This window comes from Borostomias antarcticus (genome assembly GCF_949987555.1).
Source record: "Borostomias antarcticus genome assembly, chromosome: 4".
Taxonomy (NCBI): domain Eukaryota; kingdom Metazoa; phylum Chordata; class Actinopteri; order Stomiiformes; family Stomiidae; genus Borostomias; species Borostomias antarcticus.
The window spans coordinates 22,168,045-22,193,497 of record NC_140237.1 but is presented as its reverse complement, the minus strand read 5'-3'; the positions used below and the strand labels follow the sequence as shown (position 1 = coordinate 22,193,497).

At 51.6% G+C, this 25,453-nt stretch overlaps 1 protein-coding gene across 5 annotated transcripts in view; it reads right to left on the bottom strand.

The window, feature by feature from the left end:
- The window catches only part of kifc3 (kinesin family member C3), a 32,246-nt gene extending 8,967 nt beyond the window's left edge, over nucleotides 1-23,279 (bottom strand). For 2 of the 5 annotated variants that reach the window (XM_084437507.1, XM_084437509.1), the window contains exons 1-8: nucleotides 22,809-23,279; nucleotides 7,788-7,911; nucleotides 5,736-5,881; nucleotides 4,598-4,760; nucleotides 3,790-3,908; nucleotides 1,593-1,676; nucleotides 952-1,101; nucleotides 392-673 (exon numbers count right to left, since the gene is read on the bottom strand). In XM_084437507.1, coding sequence (XP_084293633.1) covers nucleotides 392-673; nucleotides 952-1,101; nucleotides 1,593-1,676; nucleotides 3,790-3,908; nucleotides 4,598-4,760; nucleotides 5,736-5,881; nucleotides 7,788-7,872 — 1,029 coding nt within the window. In that variant the 5' untranslated portion in view covers nucleotides 7,873-7,911; nucleotides 22,809-23,279. Of the gene's footprint in view, nucleotides 1-391; nucleotides 674-951; nucleotides 1,102-1,592; nucleotides 1,677-3,789; nucleotides 3,909-4,597; nucleotides 4,761-5,735; nucleotides 5,882-6,797; nucleotides 6,821-7,787; nucleotides 7,912-22,808 lie in introns of those variants that run through there. The other 3 variants (XM_084437508.1, XM_084437510.1, XM_084437511.1) reach the window with 2 other exon arrangements.
- Nucleotides 23,280-25,453: the final 2,174 nt, after the last annotated feature.

Sequence of the window (25,453 nt, the reverse complement as noted above, 5' to 3'; positions counted from 1 at the left end):
TCTAAAACTGCTCTAAAACCTATAAATATGAATAAAAAGTTCAGCCAGTGTAAAGTGACAAGTAAAGTGACAAGTGATGGAGGAAGGGGGGAGGGGTCTCAAGCGCTGTGGTTATGAAGTATGATGGCCGCTGGCACAAAGGAACAGGAACTCCTGAACCTCTCTGTCTCGCACTTGGGCAGGATGAGCCTGTGGCTGAAGGTACTCCCCATCTGCCACAGCTCATCATGGACGGGAAGGGAGGGGTTTGTCCAGGATGGGAGGGGTTTGTCCAGGATGGGACAGGATGGGATGCAATCGGTGAAAGTGAGCAACTATGTCAACCCCAGTAGGATGAGATGGCGTTTGTAGACGGGGTTTGGTCCTTCTAAGCCACTGTAGGCCTCCTCACCTTGACCTGCGGCGGCAGGGCGGCCTGTCGAGACAGCTCCTCCTCGCAGTCCCGGAGACGGAGCCCCAGGCGCTGCTCCGCCGCCCCCTGCTGGCGCCGCGTCTCCCCCAGCTGCCGCTGGGCGTCGGCCAGCTGACGAGCGGACTCGTCCAGCTGCCTGTGGAGGGTCTCCGCCCGGCCCCCCTTCTCCAGGAGCTCCCGCTCCAGCTCGGCCAGACGCCGCTCCCTCTGCCGGGCCTGGACCTCCCACCGGGACACCTCCCCTCGCAAGGCCTCCGCATCCTGCACACACACGCAAAGACACACACACACACACAGACACACAAACGCACACACACACGCAGTTAGGGCATTATAACTTCAAGCATGCAACTTTTACACACCGATAGATATTTACACACACACACACACAAACACACACGCACGCACGCACTCAGAACATAACTTCGAGCACGCAACTTTTATGCACCAATACATATTTACACACACACGCACACACAGTGCGTGCAACTTTTACACACCGATAGAACATATTTACACACACACACACACACACACACCTGGCTGTGGGGGCAGTCAGTGCAGGTGGGGGGGGCGGCCTGGCTCTCCTGGGTGTGCAGCAGCGAGGTCTTGCATGACTTCAGCTCCTGCTTCAGCCGCTCGTTCTCACACACCAGCAGCTCCAGGTGCTTCTCCAGATCTGTCGCCCCCTGCATCCCGGGAGGAACACACACACACACACACACACACGCGCACGCACGCACGCACCCACGCATGAGAGAGACGCTTTCAGATTAAGACACACACACTCTTTCCAAAGGACAGGTGGAACTAGAGAACTGTACTTTCTCACAACCCAGTGTTCACCGTGTACTTTCTCCCCTTTCTGCTGCGGCACACACACCCCCACCCTAAACAAACACAACATGCCTGAGATTGTGCTTGTGAGTGAGAAGTGTGTCACGGTGCAATCCTACACCCGGGGGGTGGGGGGGGGGGGGGGTGTTCACAGTCTTCGGGGTTGAGCTGGTTCAGGCTGTCTTTTAGGTTGCTTTCCCAGGCCTTTCCCAGGAATGCGGGCTTCAGAACATCCCTCCCTCTGTCCTCATTCTCTCTCTCTCTCTCTCACCTTCCATCCCTCTCTCACCCTCCATCCCTCTCTCACCCTCCATCTCTCTCTCACCCTCCATCGCTCTCTCACCCTCCATCCCTCTCTCACCAGCTCCGACCGCAGTCTCTCCACCTCCTGGGTCTGGTCAAGCAGCTTCTCCTCCAGCTCCTCCACCTGCAGACACACAGGAGAGACCTGGGAGATTCAGACTCACAGGAGAGACCAACGAGGAGATTCAGACACACAGGAGAGACCAACGAGGAGATTCAGACACACAGGAGAGACCAACGGGGAGATTCAGACACACAGGAGAGACCTGGGAGATTCAGACACACAGGAGAGACCAACGGGGAGATTCAGACACACAGGAGAGACCTGGGAGATTTAGACACACAGAAGAGACCTGGGAGATTTAGACACACAGAAGAGACCTGGGATATTCAGACACACAGGAGAGACCAACGGGGATATTCAGACACACAGGAGAGACCAACGGGGATATTCAGACACACAGGAGAGACCAACGGGGATATTCAGACACACAGGAGAGACCAACGGGGATATTCAGACACACAGGAGAGGCCAGAGTGATCCAGACATACAGGAGAGATCAGAGTGATCCAGACATACAGGAGAGACCAGAGAGATCCAGACATACAGGAGAGACCAGAGAGATCCAGACATACAGGAGAGACTGGAGAGATTGAAACTGAACATCTCAATGGGAGAGATACACCCACCGGCTGACGATTACCTGACTAACACACACCACATCCTCCATCATCAGGGTATCAGGTCTTCTTTACTCAGGAGTCGTGGTTCTTACTCACACGCACACGCACACATACTGGAACCACAGTGGCTCTAACACTCCGCGACTTCATCTCCCATCCCACCAGACAGACCACGTCGCTTTTTTCAGGGTGTGTGTGCGCGTGTATGTGTGTGCGCGTGTGTGTGTGTGATCCCCTCTGTCTTTGTCAGCTCCAACTGAAAGTGAATATGGTGAGGTCAGTACCTGTGTGACATGGTGAGGGTTCAGTACCGGTGTGATATGTGTTCAGTACCTGTGTGATATGTGTTCAGTACCTGTGTGATATGTGTTCAGTACCTGTGTGATATGTGTTCAGTACCTGTGTGATATGTGTTCAGTACCTGTGTGACATGGTGAGGGTTTAGTACCGGTGTGATATGTGTTCAGTACCTGTGTGATATGTGTTCAGTACCGGCGTGATATGTGTTCAGTACCTGTGTGATATGTGTTCAGTACCGGCGTGATATGTGTTCAGTACCAGCGTGATATGTGTTCAGTACCGGCATGCTATGTGTTCAGTACCGGCGTGATTTGGGTTCAGTACTGGTGTGATATGTGTTCAGTACCGGCGTGATATGTGTTCAGTACCTGTGTGATATGTGTTCAGTGCCTGTGTGATATGTGTTCAGTACCTGTGTGATATGTGTTCAGTACCTGTGTGATATGTGTTCAGTACCTGTGTGATATGTGTTCAGTACCTGTGTGACATGGTGAGGGTTTAGTACCGGTGTGATATGTGTTCAGTACCGGTGTGATATGTGTTCAGTACCTGTGTGATATGTGTTCAGTACCTGTGTGATATGTGTTCAGTACCGGCGTGATATGTGTTCAGTACCGGCATGCTATGTGTTCAGTACCGGTGTGATATGGGTTCAGTACCTGTGTGATATGTGTTCAGTACCGGCGTGATATGTGTTCAGTACCTGTGTGATATGTGTTCAGTACCGGCGTGATATGTGTTCAGTACCGGTGTGATATGTGTTCAGTACCTGTGTGATATGTGTTCAGTACCTGTGTGATATGTGTTCAGTACCTGTGTGATATGTGTTCAGTACCGGCGTGATATGTGTTCAGTACCGGCATGCTATGTGTTCAGTACCGGTGTGATATGGGTTCAGTACCTGTGTGATATGTGTTCAGTACCGGCGTGATATGTGTTCAGTACCTGTGTGATATGTGTTCAGTACCGGCGTGATATGTGTTCAGTACCGGCATGCTATGTGTTCAGTACCGGTGTGATATGTGTTCAGTACCTGTGTGATATGTGTTCAGTACCTGTGTGATATGTGTTCAGTACCTGTGTGATATGTGCTCAGTACCTGTGTGATATGTGTTCAGTACCTGTGTGATATGTGTTCAGTACCTGTGTGATATGTGTTCAGTACCTGTGTGATATGTGTTCAGTACCTGTGTGATATGTGTTCAGTACCTGTGTGATATGTGTTCAGTACCTGTGTGATATGTGTTCAGTACCTGTGTGCGCAGCTGAGCAATGAGCTGCTCTCCCTCCTCCTGACCGCTGGGACGCTCTGCGGTGAGACACTCGCTGTGCTGCTCCTCAGGGTCGGCCAGTCTCTGCAGCGCCCTCACACCTGCACACACACACACACACACACGCACACGCACACGCACACACACACGCACACACAAACACAAACACTTTAGTTGAGACTTGCACGCATGATCTGTTTAAACGGTGCAGTAGAGCGTGATGACATCAGACAGACTGTCAGAGCAGTGACACACAGCTCCGTCCTGCGGTCAGGCTGTTGTGTGTCGGTGTGAAACTCATGCTGACATCACACACACACCTAGAATTCATCAGAGAGAGAGAGAGAGAGAGAGAGAGAGAGAGAGAGAGAGAGAGAGAGAGAGAGAGCCAGAGCGAGAGAGCACGAGACAGACAGACAGACATGCCATGAAAGCCCAACCTGACTGTGGACTCACTCATTCATTTCACACACATTAGATGAGTCATGACTAGTTTAGTATCAACACCTGCAATTCTCTCCTCCATCCCCTGTTTACACACTGCAGCGAAAACAATAATTTTCTCTCTTTCCCTCCATCCCTCCCCTCCCTCCCTCTCGGTCTCAATATGATTTGTTAGCATTACAAACACAGATTCGCGTTGACAACAGATACGATGGAATTCACAAGCATCTAGTAATCCAGAATCTCTGCCTGCCACCCTCCCTCCCTCGCTTCCTCCCTCCCTCCCTCCATCCCTTCCTCGCTTCCTCCCTCCCTCGCTCCCTGCCTCCCTCCCTCCCTCCCTCACCTCTGGGCTGTGTGGACAGCAGCTCGTCCTGCAGGGCGTGGATGACGCTACTCTGGTCCTGGAGACTCTGACGCTCGTGACTCTGCTGCAGTCGCTGCAGCTGGCGAGAGACCTCCTCGCCGCGGAGACGCGCCTGGAACTGGCACACCTTCTCCTGCAGGTTCTGAACACACGCGACCACGCACACACACACACACACACACACACACACACACACACACACACACACGCGGTCAGCCGGCGGCTAGCCAGGTGTCAGACGGGTCAGGAGAGCGCGTGGGATCTGACGGCAGACGGTTAAGCTGCTCTCTGATGTCAGATGAGGGCTACGCTACTTCAAACGACAGGGCGCTACATCGCCGAGCCGACCAACCACAAGAGGACTCTACCATCGACGATATCTCTATCCAGGAGAGCTCTAGTCTAGACGAACCGCAAACACTGAGGGCTCGCACACAGACACGGAGGGGGGGGGGGGGGGGGGGGGGTGAGGGAGGTAGAGAGGGGATGGGAGGAGAAAGCCAGAGAGGGCGAGGAGGAGAGCACGGCTAACAGAAAAAGAGAGTAGGAGAATGAGAATATTACACGGGCAGATGTCCAGGAATAGGACCAGGTGACCTTCTGTCGAGGGGGAGATGGAGAGATATGATTGGAAGGAGGAAAGACAATAAGGGGGGGGGGGGGGGGGTGCGGCATGTAAGTGTAGCAGAGAAGAGATACGTGATGAGATGAAACGCAAAAGGAGAGAGGCGATGTGGACGGTAGACTGCAGAGATTTTGCTGTGTCATTTCGCTGCAAAAAACGGATGCCGTGCGCTCGCCGGTGAGAGCCTGAGCTTGTGTGTGTTGTGTGTGTGCGTGCGTGTCTGTCTGTCTGTCTGTTCAAACCAACGTGTCAGATGAAACTGAGGGCATTGGGATGTTTAATTGTCGAGAGCAGACTCCGGTACGCTAGACGCTGAGTCAGCACTCCAGACGGTCACTGCAGGTCCTCACCAAGTCAGACGCACGCTTTAGAACGGATAGTGCTGCATCGCCCGCTAGACGTGACTGGACACTCTGCTCTGCAGTGTGTGTGTGTGTGTGTGTGTGTGTGTGTGTGTGTGTGTGTGTGTGCGCGCGCGTGTTAGTCCCCCACCTGTACGAGGAGCTGCTGGCCGTGGGCGCTGCGCTCGGCGAGGTCGGCGGCGCTCAGAGAGGCGCGTTGAGGGAAGGCGGGGGCGGGCAGAGACAGGAAGGAGCCGTCCTCATCACCATCACTCATCAGGAAGTCCACCGAGCTCGCTGCGGGCGCACAAGGGGGGCGGGGTTAACGCACACGCAGGAGCTTTGCGTGGACGGGCGGACGGACGGATGGATGGACGGGCGGACGGATGGATGGATGGCCCCCCCCACCGGTCTCCTCCCAGCGGGGGGTCCGTCAATCCTTTTTACGCCGGGGGTAATTACCTGGGGCTCTAAGCTCCGCTGGCCGTTCTGGCCGCTCTCCCTAGCTCTGCCTCTCCGGCTGTTCTTCTAGTGAGTGCCCCCCCCTCCACCTCCCCCCCCCCTCCCTCTCCTGCTAAGGTTCCCAGCGGTGCCATGGAAACCAGCAAAGCCAGATAAGCAGAGCGATAACAGACTCACGCAGGTGAAACATTAACCCTGCACAGGTGTGTGTGTGTATGTGTGTGCGTGCGCACGTGTACAGTATGTGTCTATGTGGCCTACGACACATTTCGTCAACTCTATTGGGGCCCGGAATCCTGTTGACCTGAGAACAATCAGAGCATTGTCCAGACAGAGCAGAGTCCAGTCGCTGGAATAGTGTACGAGTCTACTGTATGTCTCACATGTCTTAAGCTGAATTAACACACGCACAAACTCAAACGCTTAAGACCCCAAAACACGTGAAACAAACAACTAACTGAACTGAACACAAGGAAACACACCCGCAGCCATCAAGGCTACAGGCTACAGCGAAGTACTGTACTCCCAAAGAAACCTCAGACACAATCCACAGTATATGCAAAGATGCAGAAACACACCGACTGGAACCGCAGAATCTGAGAGAACACCTATCAAAACGCCTTCGGTATTTCTAGGATGACACAGCATTTGAAGTCTAACAACGAATTGGACTTGCGTCACAGAGGGACTTGCGTCACGTGGCGCGCACACACACACACACACACACACACGCGCACACTCGTATACTCACCGTTTGCGCACACACATGCTCGTAGGAACAATTTACTCGCCTATGGTCAGTGCAGCCCGGGGTGATGATGAAGCGACGGGAACGCAAAAATGCTACCTTCCCTCTCTCCCTCCTACCTTCCCTCTCTCCCTCCTACCTTCCCTCTCTCTCTCCTACCTTCCCTTTCTCCCTCCTACCTTCCCTCTCTCCCTCCTGGCTGCCTCTAGTCTCAGCTGGCACACTCACAGCTCAGCTGCTCCGCCTCACCTTGAGCCTCACTGCAAGTGTGTTACCGCACACACACACACACACACACACAATAGCTCCAGTATGTGTGCTCCTGCCCCCTGGACTGTGCCTGTAGGGGGGATGGGGGTCAGCTTTAGAATTCTGTACCGGCTAGAGATGCATATGAGAGAGAGAGAGAGAGAGAGAGAGAGAGAGACAGAGAGAGAGGAGAGAGAGAGAGAGAGAGAGAGAGAGAGAGAGAGAGAGAGAGGAACATACATAAACCCCCGTCCCTCACCTCATCTCTCAGACAGCGGTCATAGATGGCCGTCTCCTCTCCAGCGGTCATCAGCTTTGCCATTCACCTCTCCTCTCGCAGCCCATCCACTCTCTCTCCACTCTCTCAGCTCCATTCAACACCACTGGAACTCCAGGGAATGAGTCACAGTCCTCCACACCTCCCCTCTCTCGTCCTCCTCCTCCCTCAGTGAGAGCCTTTCAGTGCGCACACCTCTCTCTCTCTCTCTCTCTCTCTCTCTCTCTCTCTCTCTCTCTCTCTCTCTCTCTCTCTCTCTCTCTCTCTCTCTCTCTCTCTCTCTCTCTCCTCTCTCTCTCTCTCTCTCTCTCTCTCTCTCTCTCTCTCTCTCTCTCTCTCTCTCTCTCTCTCTCTCTCTCTCTCTCTCTCTCTCTCTCTCTCTCTCTCTCTCCCCCCCCTCCCGCGTCATCCCAAAAATGCAGCCACACTGGTTCGCTCCGCCCCCACATGTCAAAGCACCCGCTCACCGTCCAATGAGACGTCTTTCTTCCAGAGCTCCTGTAGTAGGCAGGGGGCGTGGTCAAGGTCCCAGGTCTTTCGTGTTCCAAACATGACCGCAGGGCTGAGCAGAACACCGGACCGCTGGACCGGCTGGAGAGAGAGAGAGAGAGAGAGAGAGAGAAAGAAAGAGAGAGAGAAAGAGAAAGAGAGAGAGAAAGAGAGAGAGAGGAGAGAGAGGGAGAAAGAGAGAGGGAGGGAGGGAGAGAGAGGGAGTTAAATACCATATACACATACACACACAAGGAAGGTAAAGAGAGATGACACACATGAAATGACAGAGCGAAAGAGGTAACACTATGAGACGCAAGACCCTGTGATAAACCCAAGAGAAATGAGGAGGAGGACAGAGCAGCAGGATCTATAAAAACATTTTACAGAATCATAATAGCAGAGGACTATTAATATCTCTCCTGTCAGTCCTCTGACAACAAGACAGACTGGCTGTCCCAGGTCATCACAGCTCGCCAGATAGGCTACGCCCCGAAGCGCGGGCAGTATCCAGCGCTTCTGCGGCCTCCTCCTCAGGGGAAAGTGGATGTCAAAGGTAGACGACGCGCCAGAATGTCACGGGACTCGCGTCGACTTCCCAAACGGGTGGGGCGACGCTTGCCAGAGATATTCAAAATAACGAGCTTCTCAACCTGTCGGGTGTCTAGGGGGTCATTGTGTGAATTACAGGACCCGAGGGGGGAGGGGTCTTTATTCGGCCAAAAGTGACACACGCATTGCACGGCGTGGGCGGCGATGCGGCACACAGAGCACACGTGCAATTTTCCAGGCAGCGCCTGTGGAAATTGTTCCCTGAATTCCTCCTCCAGAGGCAGCCAGGAGCAGTGGGCAGCCATCGGGACCAAGTCCAAGTGCTCAGTCCATGTCCTGGTCAGTGACCGGACTGAAGAGCATCTGTTCTTCTGCATGTTTTTCCGTTTTGGTTCCTTTGAGAGGAAACCCTTGCGAACACGGGGAGAACATGCAAACTCCGCACAGAAAGGCCCGGAGACCTTCTTGCTGTGAGGTGACAGTACTAGGTACTCCGACAGTACTAGGTACAGCGAATTGGGGGTTCAGTGTCTTGCTCAAGGACACTTCGGCACGACGCCGGGAGCTGGGATCGAATCCGGGACCTTGCGCTCCCCAGCCGGCTGCTCTACCTCCCGAGCTACGTGTCGCCCGCGTGAATATAAAATGTGTGATGTGATATGAAGGACCAGGGGAGGGAAACTCCCCTCTCTGGTGGGTACAGTAAAGAGCCCCGTTTTCCGACCCGAGTCCGGCGCCACATGTCCCAGAGTCGCCCTCCTCGGCTCGGCCACTTTCTCTGCCGCGCAGGCTCCCTCGCTTTGCCGACAAGGTCAGGCTAGAATAATCAGATTACTCTCCGCTGGCCTCGACTCAAACCCATTTCAGATTACAGCCATGGCTATTTTACCGCACACAGTTCAGACACTGAACTCACTGAACTACCGTCCCTAAAACAATGATCTTGCTGCCCCTGACCGTTCCGTGCGGTCAGCCGGTCTAACCCCGCCACGGTGGAAAGTTCCTCAGAGAGACCTCGTTCACAGCCGGCCCTGCTCTCTGCACTGTCCCGTCTCGTCCCTGCACCCTGTCCAATGCTGTCTCCATGTTGGGCACCATTGACCGAAGCAAATTCCTAGCATGTTGACAAAATGAAATGCAATGGCAATAAACTAATTCTGATTCTGCAAACACACCAACCGAAGGTCCTTCTTCATATCAGCGTCTGGCAATGCTGGTCTGCATCATCATTGTTCCAGACAGTGATGAGTTCTTTATTCATCTAATCATTTATCAGAGACACGCACACACACACGCAGACACACACACACACACACACACACACACACACACACAGACCCTACCCTTCCATGCCCGCGGTCAGAGTGTTCTCTGTCCAGCCAGCTCCTGCCGATAAAAGATCCGACCAGGCCTAGCATGGTGTCGGTCCAGGCGGTCACAGAGTCATCTTCTGACCATGCTTACACACATTCCACCTCCAGTCACTCACACACACAACCATGCTTCTGCAGCCCCTCCCCCGACCCAGCGGTCAACTCCACACTACCATCAGGTCACTCTCTCTCTCTCACACACACACATTTCAGTAGACTAGCGATCAGCATTATCCTCGGTAATAGTGTGTGTCAGTTTATTGGCAGGTAATGGGCGGGGCTGGGCTAGGCCCCTCCCATAAAGACTTGGGAGTCTCCTGATGACGGATCTGAGATCAGAGACCAGCGGGAACACATCCCCAAGCCCTCACCTCGGCCATCAGCGGGATTACCCAGGACCTGATCCCAGACCAGTTCTCCCCTTCACCACTCAGCAGTGCACTCAGGGCGAGCTCATCTACCCATAATACTTTAAGCCTGGGAGCAGATGGTCTCCCGCCAGCCCTCCTCTCTTCCGGGTCCTGATCTGGGGTCTGTCTGGCATCCCGTCCTCTAATGGCTCGGGTTCAGGACTGGGGGAGGAACAGCTGGTCCTGGACAGCTCTCTTCCTCTGACCCCCTACTGGCCACAGGGACAGAACACAGCTCTGGTCCATTCTCATGGGGAGGAGCACGCCCTGCATTCAAACAACAGTATCAACTCCCAACAGTGGCTCCCGGTGGCTTTCCTTCAAACTTCCAAGTCAGAAACGCTGGTCAGATGTTCGAGGGGATGCAGAGCGCTGGGAAGTGTTGAGGGACTGTTTTTAGAGCAAACGTAGTACTCGGGGAGGCCTACAGGGGGAGCTGTGAGCAGTGTTGCTGGAAATAAGTTATTCAGGGTGATCTGCTTGTGTGCTTGCCGTTTCAAGGTGCCGTCTGTGCGCGTGCGCGCACGCGCGCACACACACACACACACACACACACACACGTGACGCTCCCTAGGGCTCCTTTGAGGGTGATGTTTCCAGCCAGCACATCTCATCCGTCCTCACGTCCTCCAGGGATCTCCTGTCCTGTCCCGTCCCTTCCCTCCCGTTACCCTCCCTTTCTGCTCCTGCCACCGTCCTCCTTCCCTCCCTCTCTCCTACCTCTCCCTCCCTCTCTCTCTCTCTCCTACCTCTCCCTCCTCCCTCCCTTTCTCTACAGCCTCTCCCTCCCTCTCTCTCTCCAACCTCTCTCCCTCTCTCTCTCTCTGCTAAAGTTTTCCTCTGCTCTCTCCAGTGTGTGTGAACCTCAATAGTCCAGTTATCTCCCAGTAATCTCTCTCTCTCTCTCTCTACCACAGCCTATATCCAACACAGCTACCAAACATGAGCGCTCCTCGGCTACACAGCTGAGATGCCACCCACTTGCCCTCACCCATTCCTATGGCACACACACACGCACACACACACACTGTAATGGAAATTCTGTATTATTAGACCTTAGTTGAACTGCTTTTACACTGTTGTTTGGCCAGTTGGAGCTGATATTCCCATTCCTTGCATAGAAAATAATACTGTGCATCTACTATCTGATGTTTGTTGAACTAAGCGCCCTTGATTGTCTTCGCTCGCGCATTCCTCGCCACCAACTCTCTCTGTCGACAAAATAGGGGGGGTGGGGGGGGGGGGGGGGGGTGAGGCGAGCGAGGGCCTTGAAGCAGCTCAGACGCCGAGGCTGCCTGTCTTGACTGTGTGAAGTGTACTGTAACTGCAGATCAGGGACGCCATTTCTCAGTTGCAGACTGCTGTGTGCGCGAGGCAACTGAGTTCTGACGGTTGACAGTTATTGGGGTTGTTTGTATGTTATTGTGCTGTTTGTATGTATTGTATGTGGTTATTGTGTAATTTGTGCGTGTTGTATGTAATAAACTTTGTTAAACTTAGAACGTTGGCATTCAACTCTCTCCTGAGCAATACTTTGTCACAGACAATTCCACGACAACACACATACACGCACGCACGCGCACACACACGCACACTCAACACTCCTTTGACGTCCCTCTCACAGGGATTAGAGGCAACTAAATCTTAGGAGGTGCTGACACTTTCTCCTCAGCTGGCAGGAGTGGATTATAGCTGACGATGATGAACGTTGAGGTGTTGACAGCCAAGCGTCTTCTGCCCATCGCTAGTCACACTGCTACCTCCAGTTGACTTTATTCATCTAGATGGGTGCTGGCTGCTGATCCTAAATGCCCACTCTGCCAATCCAAGGCTAATTGCTTGCGTGTGTGTGTGTGTGTTTGCACATTCACCGTATATCAAATTAAGTATATGTTTTAAGCTTGAATTTAAAGTGTCACCTGACAAAGTTTGGATTATCGTGTGTGTGTGTGTGTGTGTGTGTGTGTGTGTGTGAGCCTTCTGTGTAATACAGAATATGCATGTACTGTAGGGTTGAGGTTGTGCTCACATGTTCAATTGTTCAATTGAGATCACATCTCCCCTCGGGCTATGGCGACGCAGGGGGGCTATTTTAGTCCGGCCATGAAACGCAGGCAGAGGGAGAGAGAGAGAGGAACCGATGACGGGTCACGCAATCACAGCAGCGGCCGCATTCTGAGAGAATCCCTCCAATCAGGCTCTAGCAGGGAAGTAGGCCGTCCTGTTAAGGGACACATTCCTGACCAGGGGGGTATTTCACAAAGATGGCTAAACGAGTAATTCTGATTTCTGCACAAAGTAAAACCCGGAAAGCTACGAGTTACAAGCACCATGTTATTGTTGTTTTTATAATAAAGTGTTTTATTTGTATTGATTCCCTGTGAAAGCTGTCTGGCTGTTTTGGAAGGGTCAGTTACAGCTCCAGGGGCCTGCTGGACAAGGAGCTCTTCGTAAGGCCCGTCGTTAACATACATTATTTACATGAGCACCGAGGGTTGAGGGGGGCTCACATTGCACAGTTACACACACACACACCCACGCGCAAACGCACACACGCACACACTTCCTGTGGTCATGCAGTCTGTTCCTGTCTAGCACTTTTACAGTCCAATGGCTTCAACCTGCCCCCAGGATCCCCACTCACAGATGGGCAAACACACACACCCCGACACACACAACCGGTTTATCACACGGTCGGCGTGTAGACACACTGCACAGACTGACCGAAGAATACTGCTTTCTATGAATACTGACCACATTACACTCTCTCCCAACCTCCCAGGGTTAACATCCTCTCATCCTCCTCTACTCCTCCCTCCCTCCCTCCTCCTTCCCTAAAATTGGGTCAAATTCACTGGCAGTAGCAGCTAAGCTACCGTGCGCTCGCTGTCTAAACCCGTCTGCTCAACAACAAGAGTGGAAATGTAACTCTATACTATAGACAGACACACACACAGCATACTATTGCATATATACATGTCACATACTGTATCTGATAGTCCCATACATGTGAAAGGAAGGTTGAATAACATCACACACACACACACACACACACACACACACACAAAGAGGAAAGGAGAGTATCCTGCTTCTGTTTAATATCCTGCTGAAGACCCAACTGAATCACTCAGCAACAGGAAACACAAAAACAAAAGCCCCTCTTGATCCATTCTCTCGTCCTCCCTTCTCCCAATACCCTGCGTTACACACCATCCCTCCCTCCCTCCCTCCCTCTCCACCTTCAGTGTCCATCTCTCCCTCTCCGCCTCCCTCCACCGATCACCTCACCTCTTGTTTCCTGCTCAACACATGCCTCTGTCTGACCCATTTTCTTTTCCCTCTCTCTCTCCATCTTTCCCATCCCTTCATCTCTCTCTCTCTCTGTCCGTCTGTGGTCCGTACCTCTTTCCCTGCGGCCTCGGCGTCCAGATCATCCCTGCATCGTTAGCGTCCCTCCGTTTCCCAACGCACACAAACGCACACTGGCTGCCGAGCGCTCGTACACACATACGCACGCACGCGCACACACACACGTACGTACAGTGAGATCAGTGCCACCACCAAGCCCCCCCCTCCTCCTCTCTAATGCACACACACACCCATGACGCTCTGGCTCTGTTCCTTAGTAACAGCGGAATCGGAGCCAGCATCACCCCCCCCCCCCTTCCTCCCTCTAGACCCCTCCCTCTCTTTCTCTCTCCTCCGCTGTATCCACCCCCCTCCCTCTCTCCCCCGCTCTCTCCCTAGCAGAGGAATAAATATTTCAGCCACAAATGAAGCATGGCGATGCACTGCTCTCCTCCTCCTGACTGAAATATTAATAGTGTGTGTGTGTGTGTGTGGCCATGCGTTTCGGAAACACATGACTTGCCCGTCTCAGTCTCCGCCCATCCTGTGAAATATTGAAAGGAAGAATGGCCGCCGTGTAACATGAACAACATTCCAGCTGAGAGAGGGACAAAAACAAACCGGCCAACGCCAGCCATTGTTCCATTCTCCTGCTGCCATCATTGTTCTGTCCCATACCGGTCCATGTCGACCAGCAGCGCGTTTGTCAGACGAATCGCTGACACCATTCACAAACACCAAGCCCCTCCCCCTCCCGCCCCCTGGTCACTAGAGGCTTCTGGTGGATGGAGTTCTCCTCGTCAGGGTCACGTCCGTGTGACTGCGATGCTAGCGGCTAGATCGATAGTGTGTATGGTACGTGTGTGTGTACTGCGGATCGCCTTACGGGCGGCCGGTGGGGCGTGACGGTCGGATGGCGGGGGGGGTCTAGAGACGTCCGTGGATTATAGATGAGCTGCGCTGCACCTGGGATCGGGTAGCCTAGCGGTGCTTCGGTGTGATGTCAGCGGCGTGACCCCGGGGCTAGGTTACCGAACGATAAGAACGCTATCGGGTTCGTCGGTCAGGGGGGTGTGGGGGATACTGATGGAGGGGGATGATCAGGGGATGAGAGGCTACGGATGACCCGTAGCCAATGCCACTAGCGTTAAAACGCTGATGGATTATTTTCCAAAACGCGCGTGGTGGACGGAGACGGTGAAGCCGCAGATTAACGGTAACGCCGGGCGGTCTGTGATTCCGTTCCCATGCGAGGAGGCGGGAACGCTGACCCCGCCCCCGACCGGACCCAGGCCGTCCTATGCCTATTTCCTATATCCTATCCAGCCTCCTGAGAGAGCTTTCAATGGCCGCCGGTCTCAGGCCTGCCCCTAATGTAAACCTCAAGGTTTCTGACCCATGGGCGGGCTGTCCCCGGCGTTCCAATCTAAATCTACCCGGCGACTGCATGACTTAAACATCCCTGGCGTGTTTACGCTGCGGGAGTGTACAGAAAGCTACGTACTGTACCTGATTGATCTCCGGCACAAACCGCCATGCTGCTGCGCCTCATTGAGTTCTCGCAAATCTAAACATCGTTTTGTGATTAAACTTTCAAATCACATTTTTTTTAAATTGCATTTTAAATCTACATTTAAATTTAGTCATCTGGGTCGAGAACATGGCCTCCTGGATTGTGGTTAGCCCGTGTGTGAAACGTCTGGGCCGGAAACCATCAAAGTGTTCACCTCCGACGTTTTTGATATTGCAGTTTGTGCACTTTGACGGAACACGGCCTGTCTGGGTGTGTGACTGAACTCTGACCCCATCATGTCTACCTACGTGCTGGCCTGCACAACCTGGCCACACCTTCCCTCTCCATATCCCCTCTCCATTCTCTCCCAACTGGGGGGGGTCTAGTAACAATAGCATTCCTCGACCTGCCTGTTTCTACAACACTCCTGCCCATCCATACACCTACAACTGTTATATCTCTATAACTAGAACTGTTAAATCTCTATAACTAGAACTGTTATATCTCTTATATCACAGCTCTACCTCTCTTCCTACCCCTCTTTCTCCGCCTCTCACCTGTGCTCGTTTCCTGCTGTCCGGGGCGTTCCGCAGGCCGCCTCCTCCTCCGTACCCACGCCTGCCCCGGCCGAGCGCCCCCCCGCCTGGCTCGCCTCCCTCCTCCTCTGCGTGGCCGTGGCGTGCGCTCGCCCTGTCGGCGGCGGCGGCCCCGCCCCTCTGCTCCGGGGCGAGGCCCGCGGCCGCTCTGCCCCTCTCCCCGGACGCCGGGCCCCTCGCCCCGCCTCCCTCCCCCGCCGGAGGAGCTTCGTCCCCAGGCAGGCGGGCCCCGGCCTCTGGGCGCCCGGGCTCCAGGGCCTTCCGTCGGCTCTTCAACAGGCTGTGGACGGCGAGCACCACCAGGGGGCACAGCACATACATGATCCCACCTGCCCCTCCCCTCCCCGTGAGTGGGTGTCTTCTCGCTGTGCGCACCCCAAAACTGTCCCCCTGGGAATGGGACAGAAAAGTGAGGTTCTGCAGGTTGTTACAAGCTCGCAGTTATATATAGGTGATTCTGCGGTCCAGGAAACTGGGTCCAGGTGAGGGTAGTCCGTCTCGCGTCTCCGCTAGCCTCACGTCACCGTCCTCATGACGGCACTTCCTCAGCTGAGGGAGACGAGCAGAGACACAATGACCCTTCCTCTTCGTCCTCCCTCTCCAATGGTCAAGGTCAAAGTTAAGAAGCTCTCTTCTTCCTTTCACAAAGTGACCACTGTCTCGGTGACGTTTTGTGTTGGATCTTCTCCTGCGGCATCCACAACGATCGACAGCAGCGGTCCTTAGACAGGGACAAGTGGCGGGAATAAGCCTCACTCTCTCTCTCTCTCTGTCCACTGCAGTGGTGTGTGAGAGTGTGTGTCCTTCTACTGGACAATGGCAGAGTTCCCTGAAGCTCACCAACTGTCCGGTAATCTCCCGTCTGCTATTCTCACAGCCCAGGGAGGGATGAGAGTCAATCACTTATGTTTGTGTGTCTGTGTGTGTGTGTGTGTTTGTGCGTGACGTTAATCCTTAGCTCCACTCACACACCTTTTATATTGCACCTGTGTCACCTCAAACCCCGCCCACTCCGAGACTGCAGTTCTGCGCAGACGGTCAATCTTCTGGACCCTGTCCTGTTGTCATGGCGATCCCCGTCTCGTTGCCAAGTCCAGGTAACTCAAAACTGGCGGGGACACTGCTCAGAGTCAGGTAACTTCAGAAACATCCGCCTCTCTCTCTCTCTCTCTCTCTCTCCCCCTCTCTCTCCCTCTCTCTCACACACACACACAAGGCTAAAACACACAGTCTCAGAAACGCCCACACACACCCAGAGGTTCTGTAGGTCGCAGACACCGGGAGAATAAACGCCAACACTCTCCCAAAACGGTCGGTAATCCCTCTAGGCGTTCCACTGGGCTGCACACACACACGGCCAGCAGACGGACGTGTCTCTGGTAGCCTCGTTCTCCCCGGTCCAGCTGATTGGCCGGTTCGCGCTCCTGGTTGCTCCTCGGTATGGTAAATAATCAACATGTCCGGCGCGCGCCTCTTCCTCCAGGGCGGCAACATCCGTACCCCCTCGTTTCAGTGTCCGCAAGTCAGGTACAGTATTCCACCTCTCCAGAGAGAGATAGAGAGGAGGGAGAGAGAGGAGGGAGAGAGAGAGAGTGAGAGAGAGAGCGAGCGCATACCTTCATCCACCCTCATTCACTCTCCATCCCTCCATCCCTCCCCTTGGTCCATCTGTTGCTCGGGGATAAGCGATCCGATGACGTCAAGCATCATATGGAATATTGTTTATGGATTTATGTAAATAAAAAATAAATAAAAACACCAGAGAAAACAAATCCCAAGCAGCAGCCAACGCTCAATCTGATCCGCCGAGTTCTGATTGGCCCTCGCCGTGAGGACGGGAGTGAGGAGGCGGTTCCTCTGTGTTCCGTACGGCCGGCCCATCTTCCTGGTTCCGCGACAGCCCACGCCAGCGCCGCGGCAACCCTGTGGCCACGGGAACCAGCAGTGGGAGCTGACAGCATCAATCGCAGATGCTGAATCGTGACGTGGGGCCGGGGGTCCACATTGGTCAGGGAGGTCACAACAACGGTCATTTGTGCCCTGTGGTACTGGTAGCCTGTTCTGAACAGGAAGGGGTTCTGTGGGCTAAACTGGTCCCGCTAGAACAAAAGAGGAGGCTTCCGCCCGAGCGGTCACTTTCAGGGCTCTAACGAACAGGAGGGACCAAGCAGGGCCCTCTTTGGGGACGCCAGGGAGGGGGGTTCTACCAGAACAGGCTTACTACACACACACACACACACACACACACACACGGGGGCCACCGATGTGGTGCTGTGTGACCCAATTCAAACACACACACACACACACACACACACACACACGGGGGCCACCGATGTGGTGCTGTGTGACCCAATTCAAACCTCAGTGGCTTCTTATGCTCAGTAAATCCAGTTAACTAAACCAATGAAGAGAGCCTCTACACGGAGCTCAGTCAGGCCCCTCCGAGACCACTCAGCTGTGTCTCCTGACCCACCGTTTGAGAGACACACACACAAAGGAGATCACAGTCGAGAGACAAGCCTGGTCTGTAACATGGCTCTGCTGCCTCAGAGAGAGTAGGGCTGCAGTGCCAACTCCAGGTCAACGTTTTACCAGCACCACCCAGAGCAATGGCTGCCCTCTGAAGGTAAGCAAACGAGGGTTGAGGTTCAACCCCAGACTAGCTGGATAATGGATGGACGTCCGGTCAAAAGGTCGATGATGATAAGCTGTGGGTGGGGATCAGATTTGCTTCCGGAGAAATCTCGAGGCCGAGGTTACTGTGACGACAAGCCATTGACGTTCTAATATGACCTCCATAAACATCATCAGTCAGGGTGAACATTAGACAAGCTGATGTTAGAAACCGGTCAACCAGGAACCAAAACAGACGACCTCTACAGCCTAGAAAGGCTGCGTTACAACTGTGTGTGTGCAGGAGAAAGTGTGTGTGTGTGTGTGTGTGCGTGTGTTAGCAGGTCTCAGCCCGGTGTGTGACTGGTCTCTGTTTAAAGAGCTCAGGCCACCTGTCTTAAGCGGCTTACGGGAGAAATGTGCCACCCGTCACTTCAGGATCAAGTCTGTCCCCACATAAGAGTACAGTACAGTAACAGTACACACCTGGAGAGGGAGTACAGTAACAGTACACACACAGAAACAGAGTTAGGAGGCTCCTGTGTCAGAAAGATGAGAAAGGAGGGGGAGGGAGAATGAACAGAGAGGGAGGGAGGGAGAGAGAGAGAGAGAGAGAGAGAGAGAGAGAGAGAGAGAGAGAGAGAGAGATGGGAGGGGCTGAAGACAGACAGACAGACAGAGACAGTAAAGGACACTGATGAGTTGCTGCAGGTCTAATAGCAGAGAGACTGCAGCTTCAATCCAATTAAACCCATCCCGGACCCACAATGCACTGCAAACACCTCTTTTGATCTGCCTAGACTGGGCTATTTCAGGGCTAAATTACAGAGTGACACAGCAGGGTGGATACACATGCACGCACACACACACGTACACGCGCACACACACACGTAATGACAGGTTGGAGAGCAGACCAAAGTCACAGGAAGCGCTATCCCTGCCAGGGCTACTCAGCCAACACAGCACTGACATCACCGAGCTGAATATGGGGCTGAGAGAGAGAGAGAGAGAGAGAGAGGGAGAGAGGGGAGACAGTCAAAGAAGGACAGGAAGGAGGAGGGACTCTATTCTACACAGCTTCTGGCTTGCCTCCTACCCCTCTTCCTGCCACCCACCTCTCTCTCTCTATCTCTCTCTCTCTCTCTCTACATCTGTGACACACGTGATCCTCTTGCTCCTACCAGCCTGCTCACTGGCCAAGACTGCGCCGATCCACACACTGCTGGCATTAAACATGCTGGGACACACACACACACACACACACACACACACACACACGCATGCACGCACACACAGTGCTCAAACCTGACTACATAAGGTTTACAACATGAGGAATCTGCCTGGGTAACAGAACACAAAGACACAGTCAAACAGACACACACACACAGCTGAAAGCTGAGACCTTGGGCGGCAGGGACAGCTGTATCTGCTGTGTAAACAGTACAAAACTAAAGAGAAGCATGAGGATGAGATTGGAATGAGACCCTAACGGTGTGTGTGTGTGTGTGTGTGGTCGGGGGGGCACATTACCACAGGCAGCACTGTCTCTACACATCATCTGAACAGGGGAACTCAAAAGCAACTCTTTTCAACTGGAGTCTAATGTAATGCCGCAGGGCCCAGAGAATGTTTACAACACAGCCCATTCATATCCAAAATGTCACGGCCAAACTTAATACAATGATTAAAGAGCAAACAGATGATCTCTTCTGACGGATTATAGCTAACTAAAGGCTCTAGCCTCCCTCCTTGACTCAAGATTCAACACGTCAAATCCTACGACTTCTGACGACACATTGCAAAAGTAGTGTCTCATCTCTGCTGTGTCTGGACCAAGTATAAAGAGATACCCCTCTACAGATGCCAGACCAGGCCAGGCTAGGCCAGACCAGACCAGACCAGGCTAGCGTTTCCAAATATTACACTTCAGGAAGCCCCTTCACTTTCTTAACGCATAATTGAGAAATCCATAATCTGCCATGAGCAACATGCCAGACGTGCTTAAGGTTTCCTAATACTGGTTAGACCAACGGATAAATGACTAATCTCTCTTACACCTGCTGTATACTGTACTGTAATTAAATGATTAGTTATAACTGAACAATCTTTTGTTACAATTGGAGCTTCATCTGTTTTCAAAGTTGTGTTGAAATGACCATGTGATAGCTACTGTATGTACAACAAAAGTTCCCTGGGACATTGATCTATGGTCAGTTTGTATGTTGTGTAATGGTTGACGTTAGGGTGTGGAGATGGTGAACTTGACCATGGGGCTGCTCTGTTTGAACTAAACATCTCCCATCCTCCCAGCCTTCGAGAAATCACTGATCTGATGTGACTGGATGAGTAGCAGTTGCACAGACAAGCGGCGGCTTTCACCTATCAAGTCATGTTAGATCAAGACCTCAAGGAGAGGTAGTAATCAGGTCAGAATAATTCTATATCTGTGGTTGCCTGCTTCTGTCTGTGGCGTGTATAGAATTATGGTAAACAGCACCCCCTGCTGTTTGTGTCTGGAAGTGCTTGCACCCTGCTCCAGTCTGGTTCCAATCAAAGAGCTGTTGCATAACTACCCCCTATGCATGGAGAAGTCATAGCATGCCGTCTCTCACTGGCGAAGGGGAAAAAGTGGTTCACACGGCCCCCACCCCGCCCGAGTCATCACTACAGCAGGCAAATCAAATGCTGCGCTCCAACCAACAGAGAGCAGGCTTCCACAATGGAGCACAAAAACACCAGACAACTTAAAACACGTGAAAATGCACCTGCATGCGCACGTGGCTGTACTATCGAGCCATACAGATGCGGTAGATTTGGACAGTCAAGCTTGTTATAAATAACTCTGTTGCAGTCCTCCCGTCTTGGCTCTAGTTTACTTATGATTACGGTCTGTCTGAGCAGTTCTCCACTGAACTACAGCTCTGCCCCGGGAGTCACAGGGGTCAGGGCTCAGGCCGGGAGAGACCAGGTGCTTGAGGTGGTGCTCTATTCAAATTCAGATAGCTTTATTGCCATGGCATTCAGTCACAATATACAATCATTTGTTTTAGTAGCCAACCAAACAATAGTTCAATTTAGAAAAAAATAATTTAGGGAAACCAAATTATGTAATACTGCAGATAGCCAACAGTAAATACCAACGTTTTCCCATTCCACAATGACTCCTCATTACGTGACTCAGACAACCCATAATATGGAAAGCACACTTTCTACTTTCACACACTCTCTCTCTTTCTTTCAAGAGAGAGGGAGAGAGAGAGAGAGAGAGAGAGAGAGAGAGATTGATTGTGTGTGTGTGTGTGTGTGTGTGTACAGGATAGTGTCGTGCTATACAGCGCTGTCATAGGATCCAAGATTCTGCTGTCAAACAACTACTATAACTTCCAGAGCCCCCTGGAATCCAGAGCCAGACCAAACTGCTGGGCCTATAAAAGTTACCTTTGATAGCATCCGAAAGCCTCAGACTAAAGTGGACATGAAATGGGGTTTAGAGCGTGTAGGTCGTCTCAGCCCAGAGACCGACAGGGGAGGGCGTGTCCTACTGTGGCTCTCCGCTCGTGACTCCTGCCTCTGGAATGCCGTGCCAGCGTGACGTGGGAAGAGAGAGGAGGTAGCCTACACGCAGAGAACACGCAGGGAACAGAAGGCCTCCGGAGCGCACTGTGTGTGTGTGTGTGTGTGTGTGTGTGTGTGTCGGTATGTCTTTTCCAAACACAGCAGCACCATCCAATGTAACAACCGGGGAGAGCTTCAAAAACACAGGCCTCCTATAAACACTCCTGTCAAAATAGGCCACCTCACTATAGCTGTGAGATTAAATTACTCTGAAAGGGTGAGGGCTTGTTGCACAGTGGGGCTCCAAAACGATAGTCATAATAATGCAATAGACATATGCATTTGCGAATAAGGGAGTGCACCTACAAGGATAATGTTTGGGTCTTGGATAAAAAGTAGCCCAATATTCTCGACCAGCTTATTTATAGTTGTGTGGCAGAGTCAGACACGCCCGGAGAACAACCGTCTCACTTAACCGCTTCCACGTGCTCTCTCGCTCCCACTGCTGTTCAGTAGTGCATCAAACCCAAAAGCATGAGAATCCAGAAATGGAAACACAGCAGTGGAAACTGATGTCCGGCGCTGGCCCGTGCGTGCGTATCCAAGGTGAAATCACTGTCGTGCCCACTTCCTTTCACTGCCGAACGGGACGGCGCTGAAATAAAAACGCTGAGAAAACACCTTTTTTTGACACAAGAGGGGACGTTTTGACACGCTTCGAAAATGCCGGAAAGGTGAAAAGCAGGGCAGTTAATTGTTCTGCACATCATTCTCTTTCAGTAGCCTAGTTGAGGCCATCGGGAACAGTCTACATAGAACGACTGCGCCATGAGGACACAGTGGTTGAAAGTAATAGATTATCACTAGCCGCGACGCACCAGCTGGAGTGCATTGGAAACCTGTCAAAATTCACTCCAAGGAATCGTTCGCAAACATGGACTATTTCAAAACTTGCTATATGAAACACACATCATTGCCTACAATAACGGCACACATTAAGCAAAAACATAATATCGACAAACAGAAAGCGTTCACTTACCTCTCGGTCCCACGCGTCTATAGCCTACTCGACCGCCACTAATTGCTTATCCGTATAAATTTAAATCCTGGGAAATGATTATTCACGCTCAATACCAATAAATCAACAAACTACGTTAAACTAAACTGCGTTACAAGACTCGAAGCAGTCCACGGCGCCAGACGGTAAAAAAAAAAAACTGGGTTGGGATTCCGTCCGTGGAGCTTATTTGAGTGAAGAAAGTCAAGTCTCCTCTCAGCTAGTCGAAAGGAATTCACCCAGCTGACTGTAGTTTCGGAGTCGGTGACGTAGGCCTAATAATGTTCCAGCCAGGGAAAACATCTCCAGAGACTTGACTGAGGACGGCCAAATAGTTTAGGCCACGCTTAGCAAATATCTAAATTCAAACTCCAGCTCCTCGCTGGATAGGGAAGACTAGGGGAGAACAGCTGGTTAAATTGCGCAAAGCTTTTTCCCGCCGTAACCTCCTCCGTGCTGTCAGCTGCAGTGTGAGAGGATCAACAGTTCTTTTCACGGCCAGCCTAATGTATCATGACAATGCAAACTGACAGACTAACATGATACCGCGGTGGCCACCGTGGCCTTCCTGTCACTGGTCATTTATTCTCTCTCTCTCTCTCTCTCTCTCTCTCTCTCTCTCTCTCTCTCTCTCTCTCTCTCTCTCTCTCTCTCTCTCTCTCTCTCTCTCTCTCTCTCGCACACACACACACACATACACCAAAAGGCTACTAAGCAAAGCTATTTTTTATTAACAAACACGCACATTAGGTTTATAATTCCTATATTTACGGACGATTATTCGAGTGCTACTTTAAGTGCTACTACACAACGTAGCCTACTTCATATTGGTTTTGTGGGTATATGTCAGACAACGGCTTTTCTGAATCCTATGATTTTTAAATTACAAAATGATTCAAAATAGGATCCCATAAAATGTCCTCTTTTTATTTCTCCATTTCATAAACTGTGCGATCACTGACAAATGCAGTTCCTGGACGGACACATCCTTGCTAACAAAAGTACCATGGAAACAAACATGAGGTTTTCTGGCAGTCATCGAGCATGAAACTGAACTGCTTTGTTAAGCACCTGTGACCCCTTTATGGCAGAGTCAAATCCTATACTGGTAGTGAGCTGTATAAAGCAACCACCTAACTAGACCAGGTCCACCCTGGTTATGGGCTGGGCCAGCTTGTTTCTCTTCTTAGTAGGAGGGAGCCAGCTAGCCATGCCATCGAAATAGCTGTGAACCAAAATGACATGAAATAATGTCTGATAAATTAAGATAGGTCTTGTCATCTGGACACATCAGTTCCGATTCTTCCGATGCGAATCCAGCACAATAAGACCAGCACAGTAAGACCGTAGCCAGTTAGCTCATGAGCTCACAACTAGCAGCAGCTTCCATGACATTAAGAATATGAAAAGGACATATTTTTATCGCCTGAGAAACATTGCTAAGAGGAAACATTTTCTCTCCCAGACTGACACTGAAAGACTAGTGCATGCTTTTATCAGCAGCAGGTTGGTCTACTGTAACACTATTTGGTCTACCAAAGAAAGCTATTAGTCAAGTTCAGATGATACAAAATGTTGCAGCACGTTCCCTCACTAAGACCAGAAGGAGGACACACATCACACCAGTCTTACAGTCACTATACTGGTTACCGGTCAGTTTTAGAATAGATTTTAAGAATATTTTATTAGTTTATAATGTACTCCATAGTCATGCACCCGGATACATATCAGGCATGCTTTTACGCTATACACCAAGTAGGTCCCTGAGATCCTCTGGCCCTGAACTTTTAACGGTTCCTGGAGCCAGGACCAAGAGACATGGAGAAGCAGCCTTCAGTTCTTATGCCCTCATTCTCTGGAATACCCTGCCAGAACCATAAGGATGGACGAAACTGTGGGCACTTTTAAGCGAGATCTAAAGACTTACCTTTTTAATCTCACTTTCATCATGTAGTTTTACCTATAATAATTATTTTTTACATACTCACTTTTATTTGTTTTACTTACTTACTTTCTATTATCCTACTTTATATTCCCCTTTACCATATATGATCTGATGTGTTTTATTATCTTATTTTTATCTACTATTTTAACTATTTTGAATTATTCTGTAAAGCACTGTATGCTACATTTGTGTGTGTGTGTGTGTGTGTGTGTGTGTGTGTGTGTGTGATAGAGTGTGTAACCTAAGCCCCCTGTAGCCTGGCTAGCGTAACATGTAAATATGACGGGCAAGGACAGAATGTGCCCTCTGTTGACAAATCCCCCGCCCCCTTACAATTACGATGATTCCTGTAGATGTTTTGCTGCTAATGCGAGTTTGAGTTTGCCTCCGTTTATGCCTGAGAAACAGAAGTTGGGCCAACAGCATCAAAATAGCTACAGGAGCTAACTGCCTTAACCACCGACAGCTACTGTTAATGTTATGGAAGCTGCTGAGCTCATGAGCTAACTAGCTATCACAGTCAGACCAACTGATTGTCAACTTAGATTTCAGAAGTTAAAGCCTCGCTCCACATTGTTAAACAATTACCACCTTTTTATTTGACTTTTTCCCGATTGGCTGAGATGGACACAATGACATTTTCCTCTAACTTCCTGGACCTCTTCCTGCTCTGGCTTGACTG